The sequence below is a fragment of the Ictalurus punctatus genome, chromosome 7 (assembly GCF_001660625.3).
Source record: "Ictalurus punctatus breed USDA103 chromosome 7, Coco_2.0, whole genome shotgun sequence".
Taxonomy (NCBI): domain Eukaryota; kingdom Metazoa; phylum Chordata; class Actinopteri; order Siluriformes; family Ictaluridae; genus Ictalurus; species Ictalurus punctatus.
The window spans coordinates 33,030,284-33,047,599 of record NC_030422.2 but is presented as its reverse complement, the minus strand read 5'-3'; the positions used below and the strand labels follow the sequence as shown (position 1 = coordinate 33,047,599).

Genomic DNA, 17,316 nt, shown 5'->3' with positions numbered 1-17,316 from the left:
GTGTGTGTGTGTGTGTGTGTGTGTGTGTGTATGTGTGTGTGTGTGTGTGTCAATCTCTATTCATTTTTTTTCTAAGCGATTCCCAGTAAAGACACAATGTAGGTGACGTAAACCACAGCAAATCTAAAGCATCTTCATGCCATGATTGCTATTAATTATGGATTTAAAACCTAGTTAAATTGATGTGGTTCGATACAAAAGACACTGATAATGCTGAATACAGACGAGTGAAAACACTTCAGGGTTAAATTACCCACTAAGATTAATATGATCTTATAGTGTTTCAACCAGAACCTGTTTCTACTCCCGAACCTGTTTCTACTCCCGAACCTGTTTCTACTCCCAAACCTGTTTCTACTGCCTCACCCGATATAGAATGTAAGTGAATGAATCATGTAAATACAGTATCTCCACTTGTAGATGCGCAGGTCTGCATATTTTACAGTATATAAACTAAAAATGCTGCACAGTGGGTAGTGTTTCAACCTCTCAGCCTGTGTTGAGTTTCACGTGTTATCTCTGTGAGTAAAGATTTGCTGTTTTCTATTTTAGCTACAAGTCCTCCAGCTCAACAGGATTACACAGAGGAATCAGGTAATTAGGGGCCAAGCACGGAAGGTGCGAGGCACCTGTTGAATCTGTTAGTTTCTTCTTTTTCTTCTTCTTCCGCTCGAGTCTATGGCAGCGCATAGAACTGCTTGTGGGAAAGTTATGAAATTTGGCACACAGATAGAGGACAGTCTCACCATTAAGCATGGCAAGATTGGAGTCTTCATCTCAAATCCTCTAGCACCACCAACTGCTCAAATGTTGACTTACGTTTATTCTAATAACTTTTGATCTCTAAGGCCTAGAAACAAAATTCTTGTTTTTTGTTTGATTCCTTGGCTCGTGCTGAGTCGAATGCAGACGATTTCCTCCTGAATATATTTCTGCCATTTAGAATGTTCTGAAAACCCTTTTTTTCTAACTCACCCTAAGTGGTTAATTTGATCTTCACCAAATTTGACTCGGATCATCTTCAATCCATTCTGCCAAAACGTTATTAAAGATTTTTTGTTATTCCTACAGTGAAACATGGGCTGCATCCGAAATCACGTACTGTGACAGAATGTACCACATTTGATTCAGTACCTACTGCCTGTCCATTGATGCAGTACGTACTGATCAGTATATGTGTGTGGTGTCAAAATCAAATATGGCTGAAGGCAGCACGTCCGCTCTTTTTAAGTGTAGTGCTATAGGTATTAAATGTTGTTCTTTGTGGATAAACTGTACTTGATTGACAACACCGGAGTCACATGACAATGCAAACATGGGGGATGTAGTATGCTCAGACTGTATTCATACTGGTCTGGCACTGGTCCCGTTGCCTCATGAGATAGTGCAGTGTCCAGTGGTTCTATACTGCAGAATCACGGTCGAAGCAAAAAGTCATCTCGCTATTTCTCACCTACTGTTTTATGAATACTGAGAATCTGGACACACTACTCCTTTGGCGTTATGCTTTTCACCTACTGTATAGTAGGGTAGTAGGGATATTTGTTTATGCTCTTCTTTCCTGTGTAAGTCTGTAAATTCTGGTGTGGTGCATACAACACTGACCCTAGTGGACATGCACTTGTAATGTGGAGGTATAAAGACTTCACTGTGTGAGGATCCTTGCATGACATCCTGAGCTGGTCACAGATACACACTTGCAGAAGTATAAATCAGCCCTAAGTACAGCAGTGTAGTATCTATAGTGTTAAAGTGTTAGTATGACAGTGTCTATAGTGGTGCAGTGTTAGTATAGTATCTGTAGGTGCATAGTGTTATTAGAGTAGTTTCTGTAGTGGAACAGTGTTAATATAATAGTATGTACAGTTGTTATTTTAGTATATGTTGGTATAATTATATTTAAAATGAAAATTAATAACATCTTTTATTGTTTCACCAGAGTCTGACAAGACAGATTCTCCTGCCACATCCATTATGGTACGTAAGTGAAGTAATCGTACTGTACACTGTGTACTTTACACTATTCAGTATTTCTGTCTGCATTTTAGTATTTATATTAGTGTACATATTAGTATGGTTTTTTATAGTCTTACACCACAGTGCTGTTGAATTCTCGATTCTGATTGGCTGACAGACGTTCTGAGGTGTGCAATTGGTTTTCAGTTAATGCACAGCTAAAGTAGTTCCAGTCAGGTCTTCACCACATTACGGTTCCATATCACTTCATTAACTGAAATAACAGAAAAATTAGCCTACTGTCCACTGTCTATAGTTTAATAATTTTAGTATAATATGGTATTTTCTACAGTGGTGGTATAGTGTAAGTATAGCAGTATCTATAGTGGTGTAGTGTAAGTATAACAGTATCTATAGTGGTGTAGTGTAAGTATAACAGTATCTATAGTGGTATAGTGTAAGTATAACAGTATCTATAGTGGTGTAGTGTAAGTATAACAGTATCTATAGTTGTATAGTGTAAGTATAACAGTATCTATAGTGGTGTAGTGTAAGTATAACAGTATCTATAGTGGTGTAGTGTTAGTATAACAGTATCTATAGTGGTGTAGTGTAAGTATAACAGTATCTATAGTGGTGTAGTGTAAGTATAACAGTATCTATAGTGGTGTAGTGTAAGTATAACAGTATCTATAGTGGTGTAGTGTAAGTATAACAGTATCTATAGTGGTGTAGTGTTAGTATAACAGTATCTATAGTGGTGTAGTGTAAGTATAACAGTATCTATAGTGGTGTAGTGTAAGTATAACAGTATCTATAGTGGTGTAGTGTTAGTATAACAGTATCTATAGTGGTGTAGTGTAAGTATAACAGTATCTATAGTGGTGTAGTGTAAGTATAACAGTATCTATAGTGGTGTAGTGTTAGTATAACAGTATCTATAGTGATGTAGTGTAAGTATAACAGTATCTATAGTGGTGTAGTGTAAGTATAACAGTATCTATAGTGGTGTAGTGTAAGTATAACAGTATCTATAGTGGTGTAGTGTAAGTATAACAGTATCTATAGTGGTGTAGTGTAAGTATAACAGTAACTATAGTGGTGTAGTGTTAGTATAACAGTATCTATAGTGGTGTAGTGTAAGTATAACAGTGTTTATAGTGGTGTAGTGTAAGTATAACAGTATCTATAGTGGTACAGTTTTAGTAGTGTATATGCTTTTGGTCTGTATATAGTTAGGTGTACTGTAATGTTGTGGAACGTCCATGAAACAAGTTAGTTCCTGTTCTCATTTACAGTGTAGCAGCTATAAACAGTTGCTTCCTCCTTCAACTTTTTTTAATCTCTTGAATTTTGGAAAAAAAACAAAACAAAACAAATATAAACACAGTTTGCCATGCTACCAAGAAACGGCAAAGCGTAAACTCCTGAAGATGTCAGAAAACGTAAAGTTACTGCTTTACATCTGACTGTTATAAAGTGTAGACACTCTAACGTCTCAGTCACTTTTATGGTGAATGCTCCACCTCACCGGATTAAAAAGAAAACTAAAAAACTGTGATTTGCAGCTGCATTAATTTCACAGCTGCTATTATAGAAAATGGGTCAGCGCCTTGTGACCAATCAGAATCCAGAATTCAGTACTGCTTCGGTATTTAACATACCAGATATAAAAGCATCTCATGTCTTTAATTATTTAGTTAGCATTGTATCAGAGTGCTAATCCATGATTGATAAATGAATGCATAAATGTTTTCACACAGGTCCAAATGGAGCAGATGTGTATTGCATCACATACCTGAAGAATCCAATAACTGTAAAAGTCATTAAAGTGTATGAACATCCAAAAGCTAGAGCCAAAAGTTTTCAATCAGTTGTTACTCTTCCAGTGGAGAGTATTTGATAGTAACTGAAATGTATGTTATGATAAGTTATGATCACTAATTACACTGTAGGAGAATTAGATTTTCTATTTTTATTGCAGTTTTACCCTACAGGAGAACATCGTTCATTTTTAAAATTACACATTAAAGGAGATTTTCAATAACATTATGCCTTTGTTTCTTTTTTTTTTAAAGTCACATTTTCACATTGAAAAGAAATCAATGTTAGTTACATTAAGAGATTAATGATATCACATCTTTGATAGCAATGTTTAATAAAAAAGTTTTTAAAAAACGTTATTTATATAAGATGAAAAACAAACAAATACATATAGACCTATATGCACACTGTAAGACTATGGCTATAGATTGTAAAAATAATAGAATATTGAAGGTCAGTAAATAATCACAGTATTATTAGACGTGTTGTTGTTTACTGCAGAAGTTCCCATCCTCAACATTTCTGTGTATCTACTGTATTATAGACTGACAGATACAGAGCTACACATATAGATAGGCAAAATAATTATCATTATAAATGAGAAATAAAAAGAATTTCCTTAAACGAATGTCTGTACAAAACGCTTCACTCTCACTACCTCGTGGACGAACACTAAAACGCTCCGAACCACAAGCTGCAAAATCTCACCTCCTTATTTTTGACATAATAATCTCGTTATTTCTGACTTGTGGATTTTATCCCGTTTTATTATTTCAGGTTTATATACAGTAACAGTGTGTTATAGAAGTCACAGCTTTTATTTTAATGTGCTCGTTCGTATTAGATTTGCACAGATCAACACCTTCTGACCAATCACAGTCCAGAACTCAGCAGCTTTAGAGGTTATCCTTGGTTTCTGTCAAGGTAAAAAGTTATAAAACACAACACATCTTTTTAAAAAATGTTTTATTTTATGTACCAAAAAACCCCCCAGCAGAAATAGAATTTGGTTAAACCTGAGTGAGAGAGAGAGAGAGAGAGAGAGAGAGAGAGAGAGAGAGAGAGAGAGAGAGAGAGAGAGAGAGAGAAAATAGCATGGTAATCACTATCTTATCTTAATCACTATCCTCATCAGCACAACACACACAAACACACACACACACACACACACACACACACACACACACACACACACACACACACACAGTTTCTGTTGATCAAAGCAGATTTTCAGATTTATTCATGTAAATAGGTTTTAGTTTACTATTTAAATGACATTTTTATTTTTATTCTGTTTTTGTTTAAACTGCTTATGAGAATAAAACAGAATATTTCTCTTCAGCACTTCACACTCAGTACAGGACTAAAGTACAGACTAAAGTACAGACTAAAATACAGGACTAAAGTACAGACTAAAGTACAGACTAAAGTACAGACTAAAATACAGGACTAAAGTACAGACTAAAGTACAGACTAAAGTACAGACTAAAATACAGGACTAAAGTACAGACTAAAGTACAGACTAAAGTACAGACTAAAATACAGGACTAAAGTACAGACTAAAATACAGGACTAAAGTACAGACTAAAGTACAGACTAAAGTATAGACTAAAATACAGGACTAAAGTACAGACTAAAGTACAGACTAAAATACAGGACTAAAGTACAGACTAAAGTACAGACTAAAATACAGGACTAAAGTACAGACTAAAGTACAGACTAAAGTACAGACTAAAATACAGACTAAAATACAGGACTAAAGTACAGACTAAAGTACAGACTAAAGTACAGACTAAAATACAGGACTAAAGTACAGGACTAAAGTACAGCTTAAGCTAATCGTTAGGCATATTTAATAAAATGATTTATTGTTCTGTGTGATGTGGAGATTTGTTGAAAATAAGGTCTGATTTTGGACTCGGATTTACAGTTTTACTCGAATGAAGCTGCACTTATTTCTCGTTATTTTATTGTATATAGTTGTGTGGTGTAAGTTTGGCTGTGAAGTGTTACACGCTGTTCAGATCTTTCTCACTCAGGTGAAAACCACAGCTCGGTTTCCTGGGGAAGAGGTATGTATTTTTTCTCTCTTAGTCAGAGAGGAACATTTTCCCCCCTCTAACCACACTCTCCTGTTCTGCTCATAAGATAGCAGAAGTTATACCAGCTTCATTTCTATTCTGTTCACATCACAGTTAAGTGCCTTGTTCAAGGGTCCAACAGTGGCAGAAGCACTGGGGCTTGAACCCCCAACCTTCCAATCAGTAACACAGAGCCTTAACCACTAAGCCATCGAGTGTGCATTACCCACTTTCACCTGGAAATACTTTGCAACAAAGATGTCGCCTCTGGCTTGCTCATTAGAGATGTGAACCTACATCTGGATTTCTGTAAAGCTGTTTGTGACAATGTGTATTTTTAAAACAGCAATGCAAATAAAATGAAATTAAAATTAAGGAAACCTCTAGCCAGTGATCAACACAAAGCTAGTAGAGTGAGAAACTTGTCACCTTCAGATTCGATATAGAATACTGACTCCGCGTGCATGCTGACACTTATCTCCTTCTCTCCAAATCATTTTCAGCTCCTGTTGAACACAAACAGCAGATTTAGCACTGAGGGTGGTTTTGTTTTTCATCATGGCATGTCATTTTCCCCGGATGTTCAGGCCTGCACTTTTCATACTCTTTATAAATGCTAATCACGTTCTCCTTGGATTTGCAATCCATTAAGTTAAACTATCAGGTTTATTTATTCTGATTTACTTCTTTCACTTACTTTAATATAAAAAAAATCTAAACACAATTCTAATAAATTGTAAGAAGTATTAGTATAATTAATTCTTGTTTGATTAAAATAATTAATTGTGTCCATCACTTTATTGTGTGATTCTGTTGCCATTTGTTGATTGTAGACTTAATGATGCTATTTACTCAGATCAATTTGATAAAATAAAATTTGTAAATAAAAATATATAAAAACTGAAATGAAATTACTGTATATATTTTATGTGAGTTTGGCTATGAAGTGGGAAAAGGTGCTCAGTTATGTATCAGTTAAGGTGAAAACCTCGGCCGTGTTTCCTGTGGATGAGTTGCTTTCATCCTCCTCATATAGTCACATTTCTTCACCTACAAAATGAAGTTTTAAACCCCTTGCTTTATTTTAACAAATAATTCTTAAAAATTGTTAATGATAAACACCAATCAGCGATAACACTAATAAATCCTCCATGGATCGGACTTGTTCGTCCAGAACATCCCACAGATGCTCTATCAGATTGAGATCTGGGGAATGTGGGGGCCAAGTCAACACCTTGATCACTTTGTCATGTCAGACATGCTAGCCGTCACTCCCCATGCACATACATGAGCCTTGGGTGCCCATGACCCTGTCACCAGTTCACTGGTTGTCCTTCCTTGAGCCACTTTTGATAGGTACAAACCACTGCATTCCAGGAACACCTCACAAGACCTGCTGTTTTGGAGATGCTCTGACCCAGTCGTCTAGACATCACAGTTTCTCCTTTGTCAAAGTCGCTCAGATCCTTACTCTTTAAATCTTCTCTCCATTATAAAGCTATTTAGTTTACAAAATCTACCCTTATGTACAGAGAGCCCTCATGCCATGTGTTTGGGGGTGGAGTCATCCTGGAAGTGGCCACACCCATCATAGGATCAACTTTGTACTGATTTGCAGTAATGCTTGCCTTTAAGGGGGTAAATGGAGCTACACCATGTAATCAAAACTAAATTCTCCTCCCACAAAACTAAAACTCCTCCCACAGCATTACAGAGTCACTGTTTTTTTTCTTTTGTCACCCAAAAGAAACCTATTGTACATTTTAGATGGGGTTATAGCTCCATCCAAAACTATTATAGAACTATGGTGTGGGGATGGGTGAGGTGTGATGCACTGTTGGGCTTGTAGGCAAGCTTCATTATTTTTAAATCTGACAGAGGTGCCTTTCACAAGCCAGTGAAGAAATCACAATGTGGAGGGACATGGGTGAAACTAAAATGATGGCATGAAAGGTTTGCAATAACCACAGTTTGTACTACACTCTACTACAGCTGTATTGGTCTACTATCTAATAGCTGGGGTTAGCATTAGTATGTGTATGGGAATTCTGTCCCTGTGGTGGTGCACTACGGAATCCCAACCCTGCCAAAATAATAAATAAATAAATACATACATCTACAAAGAAAGGTAGAAATAAATAAATACATAAATAAATCTACAGACAAATGTGAAAAAGCAAGTATTTATACTTTAATTTCCTAATTTATGTATTATTATATTTTCTCCACATTTATTTATTGATTTTCACAATTATTTATTTATTTATACATGTATTTATGTTAACATTTATTTACTAATTATAAAACTGGCCTTGAATGTTATCACTGTTTGTATGACCACTAGGCATAAATCAAAATATAAAACTTTTCTAACTAGGCTAGTTTGGTGTTATTAGCCACAGGCAGGCACAACAAGCTATCATTGTATGGGTTTGGCTGCTACAGTGCCAAGCAAAGTACGTTAGCTGTCCTTGATCAATCACTATCCAAGAGCGTCATATTTTAAGCATTTGTTACATCACATGTTGTGCATGCAAAATTTGGAAACGTAACTGTAATTAATATGCTTGTGTAGACTTCAGTGAAATGTACACTTCTGGTTTCTCTCTGTATTCTGAACTGGAGCGCGAGTCTCATTGACAATAAGTTCTATCAGCCACATCCCGCACATTTATAGTAAATGTGATTAATACTGGATCCTTTCACATGCACATGCTTCAGTGTCACAGTGTCTGTTATCAGATCTGCTGTAGATGCGGTTTCTGTTCATGTGTGCCAAGACGTTTTAGAAATCCCAACCTAATGTTTTTTAAAGCCACCCCGTCAGGGAAGGTCAGGAGGACCCACACCCCATCAGGGAAGCTCAGGAGGACCCAGACCCCATCAGGGACGCTCAGGAGGACCCAGATCCCATCAAGGATGCTCAGGAGGACCTACACCCCGTCAGGGAATGTCAGGAGGACGCACACCCCATCAGGAAAAGATGACAGGAGAAGAAGATGTTTCATGATCTAGGATTTTTCATTCAGGCCACATAATCAGTTGAAGAAATCTTAGTGTGCATGTCTAATGGCCAGGTATACCATTTACTCGTGTGTGTGTGTGTGTGTGTGTGTGTGTGTGTGTGTGTGTGTGTGTGTGAGAAAGATTTGCACTGCATCAAAAAGCTGGAAAGATACCAGCAGACAAAAGCTAATCCAGCACAAATGAATGCATAAAAAGTCACCAAAATGAAGTATTTGAATCTCATAATTACAAAAAAATGCAAAAAGCTCCACTTTTTGAAAGTAAGAACCCCCCTTCCACTAGGCTGGCTATGGGCCTGATGTACCTGCAATCGCAAGTTTTTTTCCTTTTAGAAAAAAACAAACTTTGACAATTAATGAATTTGCATGCAGAAAGTTAAGAAAGATGTTCTACTAAAGGTAAGACTTATTTCTGGGCAAACATGTGATGCTGTTGTTGATTTGGTATTGGTTTTCTCTTTTGACTGGTTGCTCAGTTAGTAAAGTCAGTGTATGTTTTGCTGCTGTGTGTCTCTGTAGTACTGAATTCAGCTGTTGATATAGTACATTTTTGTGTGGTGAGCCTGTATTATAGCTATTCTGAGGGGGCTGGTGGTAGCTTCTTGTTTAAAGCATTAGCCTGCTGATTGGAAGGTCATGAGTTCAAATCCCAGCAGCCACTGCACCTCTGCATCACAGTCACATGACCACCCGCACCTGACTCTCATCCTGGTTAACGAGAACCTGTGTGTATTTAGTCACGGTTTGTACGGACAGTATCTGGCTTTGTTCATTTCACGCTGTCATGTGAGGTGAGGGCGGTTACGACACAGCATTCAGACGCTCTTGAGCACACTAACATATAGATTACTCATAGTAAAGATTTTCCACTTTGTATTTGAGTTAGGATATCGTAGCTATTTCAGCACATGAAATTGCTGGTTTTGATCGACAATTTTGTTGTCAAAATAATTATTTAGCCTATGACACTGTCAAATATGCATAAGATTGCAAGCTAGCTAGCACACCAAATCTGTGTCTATGTGCCATTGCTATGTGTCCATAAACAATTTAATGACACCGTTAGTCAAAATTTTCACTCAGAGATGAGTATCCTACAATATTTTAAGAGGAAGAAGAGGATGAACAGCAGGTCATAGGAATAGAAAAGACTGAGGAGGAAGAGTTTGTAAGTTGTATGGATAGCTACCAGTTAGCCAGCTAGTTCACGTCACATCATGTTGGATGTTTGGGAGGGGGCGCTATTGTGGTAGGATCGCTCCCACTGTTGGTGAGTTGGAGCTATGAGTTGGAGACTGAATGTGTGTTTTCATTTTCTGTCATGATTCTGGAAAACATGGTAGGACAGTGCTGCTGCATCAAGAACTGCCGCAGTAGGTCACACCATCATCCAGCGAGAAAACTGGAGTGTTTTTTCTGTAGCAAAATATCCTCCAACTCCACATCTCAACATGTACTGTGGTTAGCTACATCAACTAGCAGCTGTTCTCAATGATTACAGTAGCTAGTGTTTTAAATGAACAATTCTCTGTTTGGAGTAATATTAATTAATAAATTTTGCTTAATTCAGTGACATACAGTTGCGGTCGTTTACATACACTCATCATGAACATGAATGTCATGGCAATATTGGGCTTTCGGTATTTTTTTAACTGTTCTTTTTGGGGGGGCAGAATGATTGTACACATACATATATACAGCTTTAATAAAAAAAAAATACATAAACAAGAATTTGGTTCACAAATTTTAATTCATTTGGGGTTTTAGTCAACACAAGGTCAACATTATACATACAGGGTCAAAAATATACATACAGCACACCTAATATTTAGTTGAATGTCCTGTAGCAAGTTTCACCTTGAGCAGATGCTTTTGGTAGCCATCCACCAGATTCTGGCAGAATTCTGGTTTAATTTTTGACCAGTCTTCTTGGCAGAATTGGTGAAGTTCAGTGACATTTGTTGGTTTCCTGGCCCTGACTCGACTTTTAAGCACAGTCCACAAATTTTTGATGGGGTTGAGATCAGGACTTTGGGATGGCCAATCCAAATGCTCAATGTTAGCCTGGTTTACCCATTCCACAACTAGCTTTGATGTGTGTTTGGGGTCATTGTCATGTAGGAACAGCCAGTTGTGTCTAAATTTCAACCATCTGGCTGATGGTTTGAGATTATGCTGAATAATTCTAAGGTCACCTTCATTTTTCCATCCACTTTGTGCAGTGCACCAGTTCCACTTGCAGGAAAACAACCCCAGATCATAATGCTACCACCACTATGCTTAACAGTTGGTTCTTTACTCCTTCAAACATACCTCTGGTCATTGTGGCCAAACAACTCAAACTTTGTCTCATCTGAACATAAAACCTTTATCCAGAAGGCTTTTTCTTTTTTCAGCCGCAAACTTTACACGGGCTTGAAGTTGTCGATTTTGGAGCAGGGCATATTTTTTGGATGTCAGCCTTTCAGTCCATGGCGATGTAAAATACGCTTGACTGTAGACAATGACACTGATGTTCTAGCAGTGTACAGTTCATGGCAGGCCTGTGCCTTGGTGGTTCCTGGGTTTTTCCTGACCATCTGGACCAATTTCCTCTCAGCTGAGGGTGACAGTTTGGGTCTTCTTCCAGACCTTGGCAAAGTGGCTACACTTCCCAATAACTTGTATTTACATACAACACCTTGAACTGATAATCTTGGAATCTGCATTTGTTTAGAAGTGGCTCCAAGAGACATTCCTGACAATCCACCATCCTCTTTTTCAGATCTGCATTGTGCTCCTTGGACTTTCCCATAGTACTGTGTGTCAGTCAATCCAATGAGTGCTGTCAAATAAACTCTTTGTATGTTTGCACAGAGAAGCTGCCAGCTGTAGTCAATCATGATCACTAACAGGACAGTAAGAGCCCTTGGTCTTGGCAAATTAAAGGATGTTTCGGAACATTCAGCACCACTGAATTAATAATTTAAATGTTTGAATGTATATTTTTGATCCTGTCTGTATAATTCTGGTTCTGTGTTGATTACAGAAAACAACAAATAAATTAAAACTTGTGAACCAAATTCTTGTTTTATTCTTTATTAACGATGTATGTTGTACAATCATTCTGCCCCAGAAAACGAAAAATTCAAAGAAATTATTGAAAGCCCAATATTGCCATGGCATTTATCTTCAGAATGAGTGTATGTAACCTTCCGACCGCAACTGTACATCAGAACTCGCGTCTCCATATTTCATCATTTAAATTTTTTTTCATAAATCAGTGGTATGGTCACCCTTTATGTCTGTCTGTGTGTTTTACAAATATTCAACCAATGAAAAGTCATTAGAAATGAGCATTTAAGTGCTTTATAGTTATGATTATTTTTTAAAACAAGCACTTAAATGCATTTCAGCCTCCTTCTCAGGTCCAAAATCGCTCCTACACCCCTGCTTTGTGTATTGTAGTCCCCAAAAACCCGAATGTATGTGGGCCGTTAACTCCATTTAATATCACTTTCAAAGCCATGAGCAGGATAACAAAGTTTAGCCTCATACAGTAAGCGCTTCTAAAAGCTTTTACAATCAGGCTAGCATTATCACTGCTAGTCATTGGAACAGTCACTAGGGGCATCACCAGACCCTTTTTACTGGGGCACAAGCCCTGGTAAAATTTTCCTGATAAATAATTGTCTGATGAGGTAGATTGCACTAGATATGTTAATAGGCTTTACAATTCATTGAGCATTATCATTTACAATATTTGAATCAGTTAAAACATGAAGGCTGATTGTAATGCCAGTTGAAGTAAAAATATCCTGTGCATGCTCTTCTATCATAAGCCCCGCCCCCTCACTGTGCTCCTCCTCCTTTCACTTTTACCAATGGAAACCTTGACTTATCACTTATTGCTGTGTTAATGAGTATTATGTGAATTTGTATTAGTTGAATGAGGACATCCGGTTTTCCAGATCTAAGTTACTTGCCACAGAAAACGTTAGTATGTCAGCTGATAAAAGACTGCTTACTTATCTCTTCTAATACTATCACAAACAATGTGATTTAGTCCTCAACAGTGAAAGCTTTTTGATGTGATTTGTTCATTTAGGGGGCTAGTTAGTTAGTTTGCTCAATGAAAATGCTAATCAAACACACCTGCCTGTAATTTAAGACTTTGGTTAGATGTTTCAGGTGTGTTTGATGGAGCGTCAAGCGGTGGTCACACTTTGATTTAGTGCTCCACTGTCTTCCATTCAAACACATCCGAAAATGGCAGACCAAAACTAAAATGCAAGCTGTGGAATTTTTGTACTGTACTGCATGATGAAAATTCAAATTTAGTGAAATCTGACCTGTGTGATTGTATCACATGAAGACGTTTGACTAATAAATGATTGCAATGTCACTGTGTGAACTTTCTAGTAAAAAAATAATTAAAAAATGGAAGCACTAATTTTAGCTGTATCGAGCTATCCTGTACTTTAAAACACAGCTTTGAAAGATTATAAAAACAATGTAGATGTGTATATATAAGGGTGCACGGTGGCTTAGTGGTTCGCACGTTTGCCTCACAGCTCCAGGGTTGGGGGTTCGATTCCCACCGTGGCCCTGTGTGTGCGGAGTTTGCATGTTTCCCCGTGCTGCGGGGTTTCCTTCCTTCCAGTCCGAAGACATGCATGGTAGGCTGATTGGCGTGTCCATAGTGTATGAATGGGAGTGTGTGTGCAATTGTGCTTTGCAATGGATTGGCACCCTGTCCAGGGTGTATCCTGCCTTGTGCCCGATGCTCCCTGGGATAGACTCCAGGTTCCCATTAGTATTTTAATTGCTTCAAATATTGTCTGACATTTTACTGCTGTAAAACGTAATTACATAGCAGTAACACTACTGATCAGAAAACAACCTGCCTTTTAATATCCAATTACTGGTGAAATGGAGCTTTGTAAGTTTTACACAGTAATCCCAAATGCAATCAAATTAAAGCAGACAATTTGATCTTTACCTTTCATGCTGGAGTAGAGAGAATAAAAATCACTTCCATGGAAAAGAGTTGCATTACTGTATCATGCGGAGGAGGATGTTTGTCACACAATCTTTCACTTTCACTGGAAGCAGAAGGGCTTTAAAAGGGCCCTAAGCTCAGCTTCTTAGTTGAGAACTCCTTATGCACTTGACAAGAGTGGTCTGAGAATTAATATCTTTTCATTTTATTTTATTTTAATTACAAAATAATGAACCTCTTAGCTCTAGTCATCACTTTTTTAGCCTGTGTTCTTTTGTCATCATCACAGCATCATGATCATTAGCACATCATCATCACCATCATCATCATCATAATCACCATAATCATCATCACATCATCATCATCAGCAGCAGCAGCATGTTCTCTCGTTCTCTCCTGCTGATTCTTGCCCACCTGAGTAAGATAAAAGTTCACTTTTATTAGATTAGCTATATGCTGTAACTGACATACAACTGAGTGAAAGTCACTGAGGCATTATGAAGCTACCAGGCAGATCCAACAGGATATTGTGGGTTAGCATAACATCCTCTGCTCAGCGACTCAAACACACACACACACATGCTTAAAGAAATGCTTATCAGATGTATACTCTTTTTTTTTTCCTTTTCTTTTCTGAAGGACAGCTCATAACCTGTCAACATTTAAATTGTTGCTAAGGTTACCAATAATTCTGATGTCAAGAATCCAATGTACCTTGGTAACACTATATAGTATGTATGAAACTGTTTGTGTGAAACTGTTTGACCTTTTCCAAGATGTTAATGGTGAAGATCTACGCCACAGTTATTGTTAATTACTGTATTGATAATTGTTATCCTGCTTGAAACTATTCTGCAAAAAACCAAATCCACTTAGGTGGCTCGGAGGCTCTGATCTTGACCTGAGTAAGTAACAAAGCTTCTCATTATGATGAAGACTTGAACAAGGTTTATATTGTATAGCAGGGAGATAGCATGTTCTTTTCCAGATAGAAATGGTAAAGTATTAGAATAAAGGCATTAATATAAAGCGGTGAATTGAACTGTGTTTTTTTTTTTTTACCAGATTTCAAACCGGTGATTTGAAGTGGTCCAGAAGCATCTGGAGCTTTTCTTCTAAGAAATCTGTCCATATTCTTTTACACTACACATGCATCGTCACACGCTAATCCATCCATCCATCCATCCTCAACCGCTTATCCGTTATCAGGTCACAGGGGCAGTAGCTCCAGCAGGGGACCCCAAACTTCCCTTTCCCGAGCCACATTAACCAGCTCTGACTCCCTATCGGTTTCCTGCTGATAACCATGGCCTCAGATTTAGAGGTGCTAATCCTCATCCCAGCCGCTTCACACTCAGCTGCGAACCGATCCAGTGAGTGCTGAAGGTCACGGACCGATGATGTCATCAGGACCACATCATCTGCAAAAAGCAGCGATGAGATCAACAGGCCACCAAACCGCAACCCCTCCCCACCATGACTACACCTCGATATCCTGTCCATGAATATCACAATGAGGATTGGTGACAAAGCGCAGCCCTGGCGGAGACAAACCACCACCTGGAATGAGTCCGACTTTTTGCTGAGAATCCGGACACAGCTCTCGCTTTGGGAGTACAGCAATTGGATAGCCCTAAGAAGGGAACCCCTCACCCCATACTTCCTCAGCACCTCCCACAGTAAAGCCCTGGGGACCCAGGCATATGCCTTCTCCAGATCCACAAAACACATGTAGACTGGATGGGCATACTCCCAGGCCCCCTCCAAGATCCTTGCAAGAGTAAAGAGCTGGTCCATTGTTCTACGACCAGGACGGAATCCGCATTGTTCCTCTTCAATCCGAGGTTCGACTATTGGCTGAACCCTTCGTTCCAGCACCTTGATGTAGACTTTACCAGGGAGGCTGAGAAATGTGATACCCCTATAATAGGCACACACTCTCTGGTCCCCCTTTTTGAACAGGGGAACGACCACCCCAGTCTGCCACTCCTTGGGCACTGTCCCTGACTTCCATGCAATGTTAAAGATGCATGTCACCCAAGACATCCCCTCCACATCCAGAGCTTTCAGCATTTCTGGACGGATCTCATCAATCCCCGGGGCTTTGCCACTGTGTAGTTGTTTGACTACCTCAGTGACCTCCACCAGGGAAATTGACAATGCTACCCCATCAGCCTCCACCTCTGCCTCTACCATAGAGGGCGTGTTAGTCGGATTCAGGAGTTCCTCAAAGTGTTCCTTCCACTGTACAATTACCTCCTCAGTTGAAGTCAACAGCATCCCATCCTTACTGTACACAGCTTGGATGGTTCCCCTTTTCCCCTTCCTGAGGTGGCGGATAGTTTTCCAGAACCACCTTGGTGCTGACCGAAAGTCTTCTCCATGTCCTCTCCGTACTTCTCACACACCCGCTGCTTTGCCTCTTTCACGGCAGAGGCTGCAGCCCTTCGAACCTGTCGGTTCCTTGCCACTGCCGCCAAAGTCCTCCGGCATAACACATCCCGGAAGGCTTCCTTCTTCAGTCGGACAGCTTCCCTGACCACCGGTGTCCACCACAATGTTCGAGGGTTATCACCCCTTGAGGTACCTAAGAACTTGAGACCACAGCTCTCCGCCGCAGCTTCAGCAATGGAGACTTTGAACATTGCCCACTCAGGTTCAATGCCCCCAACCTCCACAGGGGTGCCAGAAAAACTCAGCCGGAGGTGTGTGTTGAAGATCTCACGGACAGGGGCCTCCTCCAGACGTTCCCAGTTCACCCGCACTACCCGTTTGGGCTTTCCAGGTCTGTCCAGAGTCTTCCCTAACCCCTTGACCCAACTCACCACCAGATGGGGATCAGTTGACAGCTCTGCCCCTCTCTTCACACGAGTGTCCAGAACATGTGGCCTCAGATCCGATATGATTACAAAATCGTTCAGCGACCTTCGGTCTAGGGTGCTCTGGTACAACGTACACTTATGAGCCTCCTTATGTTCGAACATGGTATTCGTTATAGACATTCCATGACTAGCACAGAAGTCCAACAACAAATGCCCGCTTGGGTTTGGATCAGGGAAGCCATTCCTCCCAGTCATGCCTCTCCAGGTATCGCCACCATTGCCCACGTGCATGTTGAAGTCTCCCAGAAGAACTATGGAGTCCCCTACTGGTGCTCCATACAGGACTCCATTCAGGGTCTCCAAGAAGGCTGAATACTCTGAACTAGTGATCGGTGCATATGCACAGACAACAGTCAGAGTTTTCCCCTGCAGAACCCCTAGGCGTAAGGAGGCTACCGTCTCATCCACCGGGTAAACTCCAACGTAATGGCGCTCACCTGGGGACTTGTGAGTATCCCCACACCCGCCCGGCGCCTAACACCCTGGTCAACTCCATAGTAAAATAGAGTCCATCCCCTATCCAGGAGTATGGTTCCAGAACCAAGACTGTGCGTAGAGGTAAGCCC

The 17,316-nt window shown here is 39.4% G+C and overlaps 1 protein-coding gene across 1 annotated transcript in view; it reads left to right on the top strand.

Moving 5' to 3' along the window:
- LOC108261206 (uncharacterized) overlaps window positions 1–3,983 on the top strand; it is a 97,362-nt gene extending 93,379 nt beyond the window's left edge. Inside the window, exons 24-27 of the mRNA XM_053681735.1 lie at window positions 280–378; window positions 553–594; window positions 1,940–1,977; window positions 3,720–3,983. Coding sequence (XP_053537710.1) covers window positions 280–378; window positions 553–594; window positions 1,940–1,977; window positions 3,720–3,758 — 218 coding nt within the window. The 3' untranslated portion in view covers window positions 3,759–3,983. The remainder of the gene's footprint in view (window positions 1–279; window positions 379–552; window positions 595–1,939; window positions 1,978–3,719) is intronic.
- The last annotated feature ends 13,333 nt before the right edge of the window (window positions 3,984–17,316 follow it).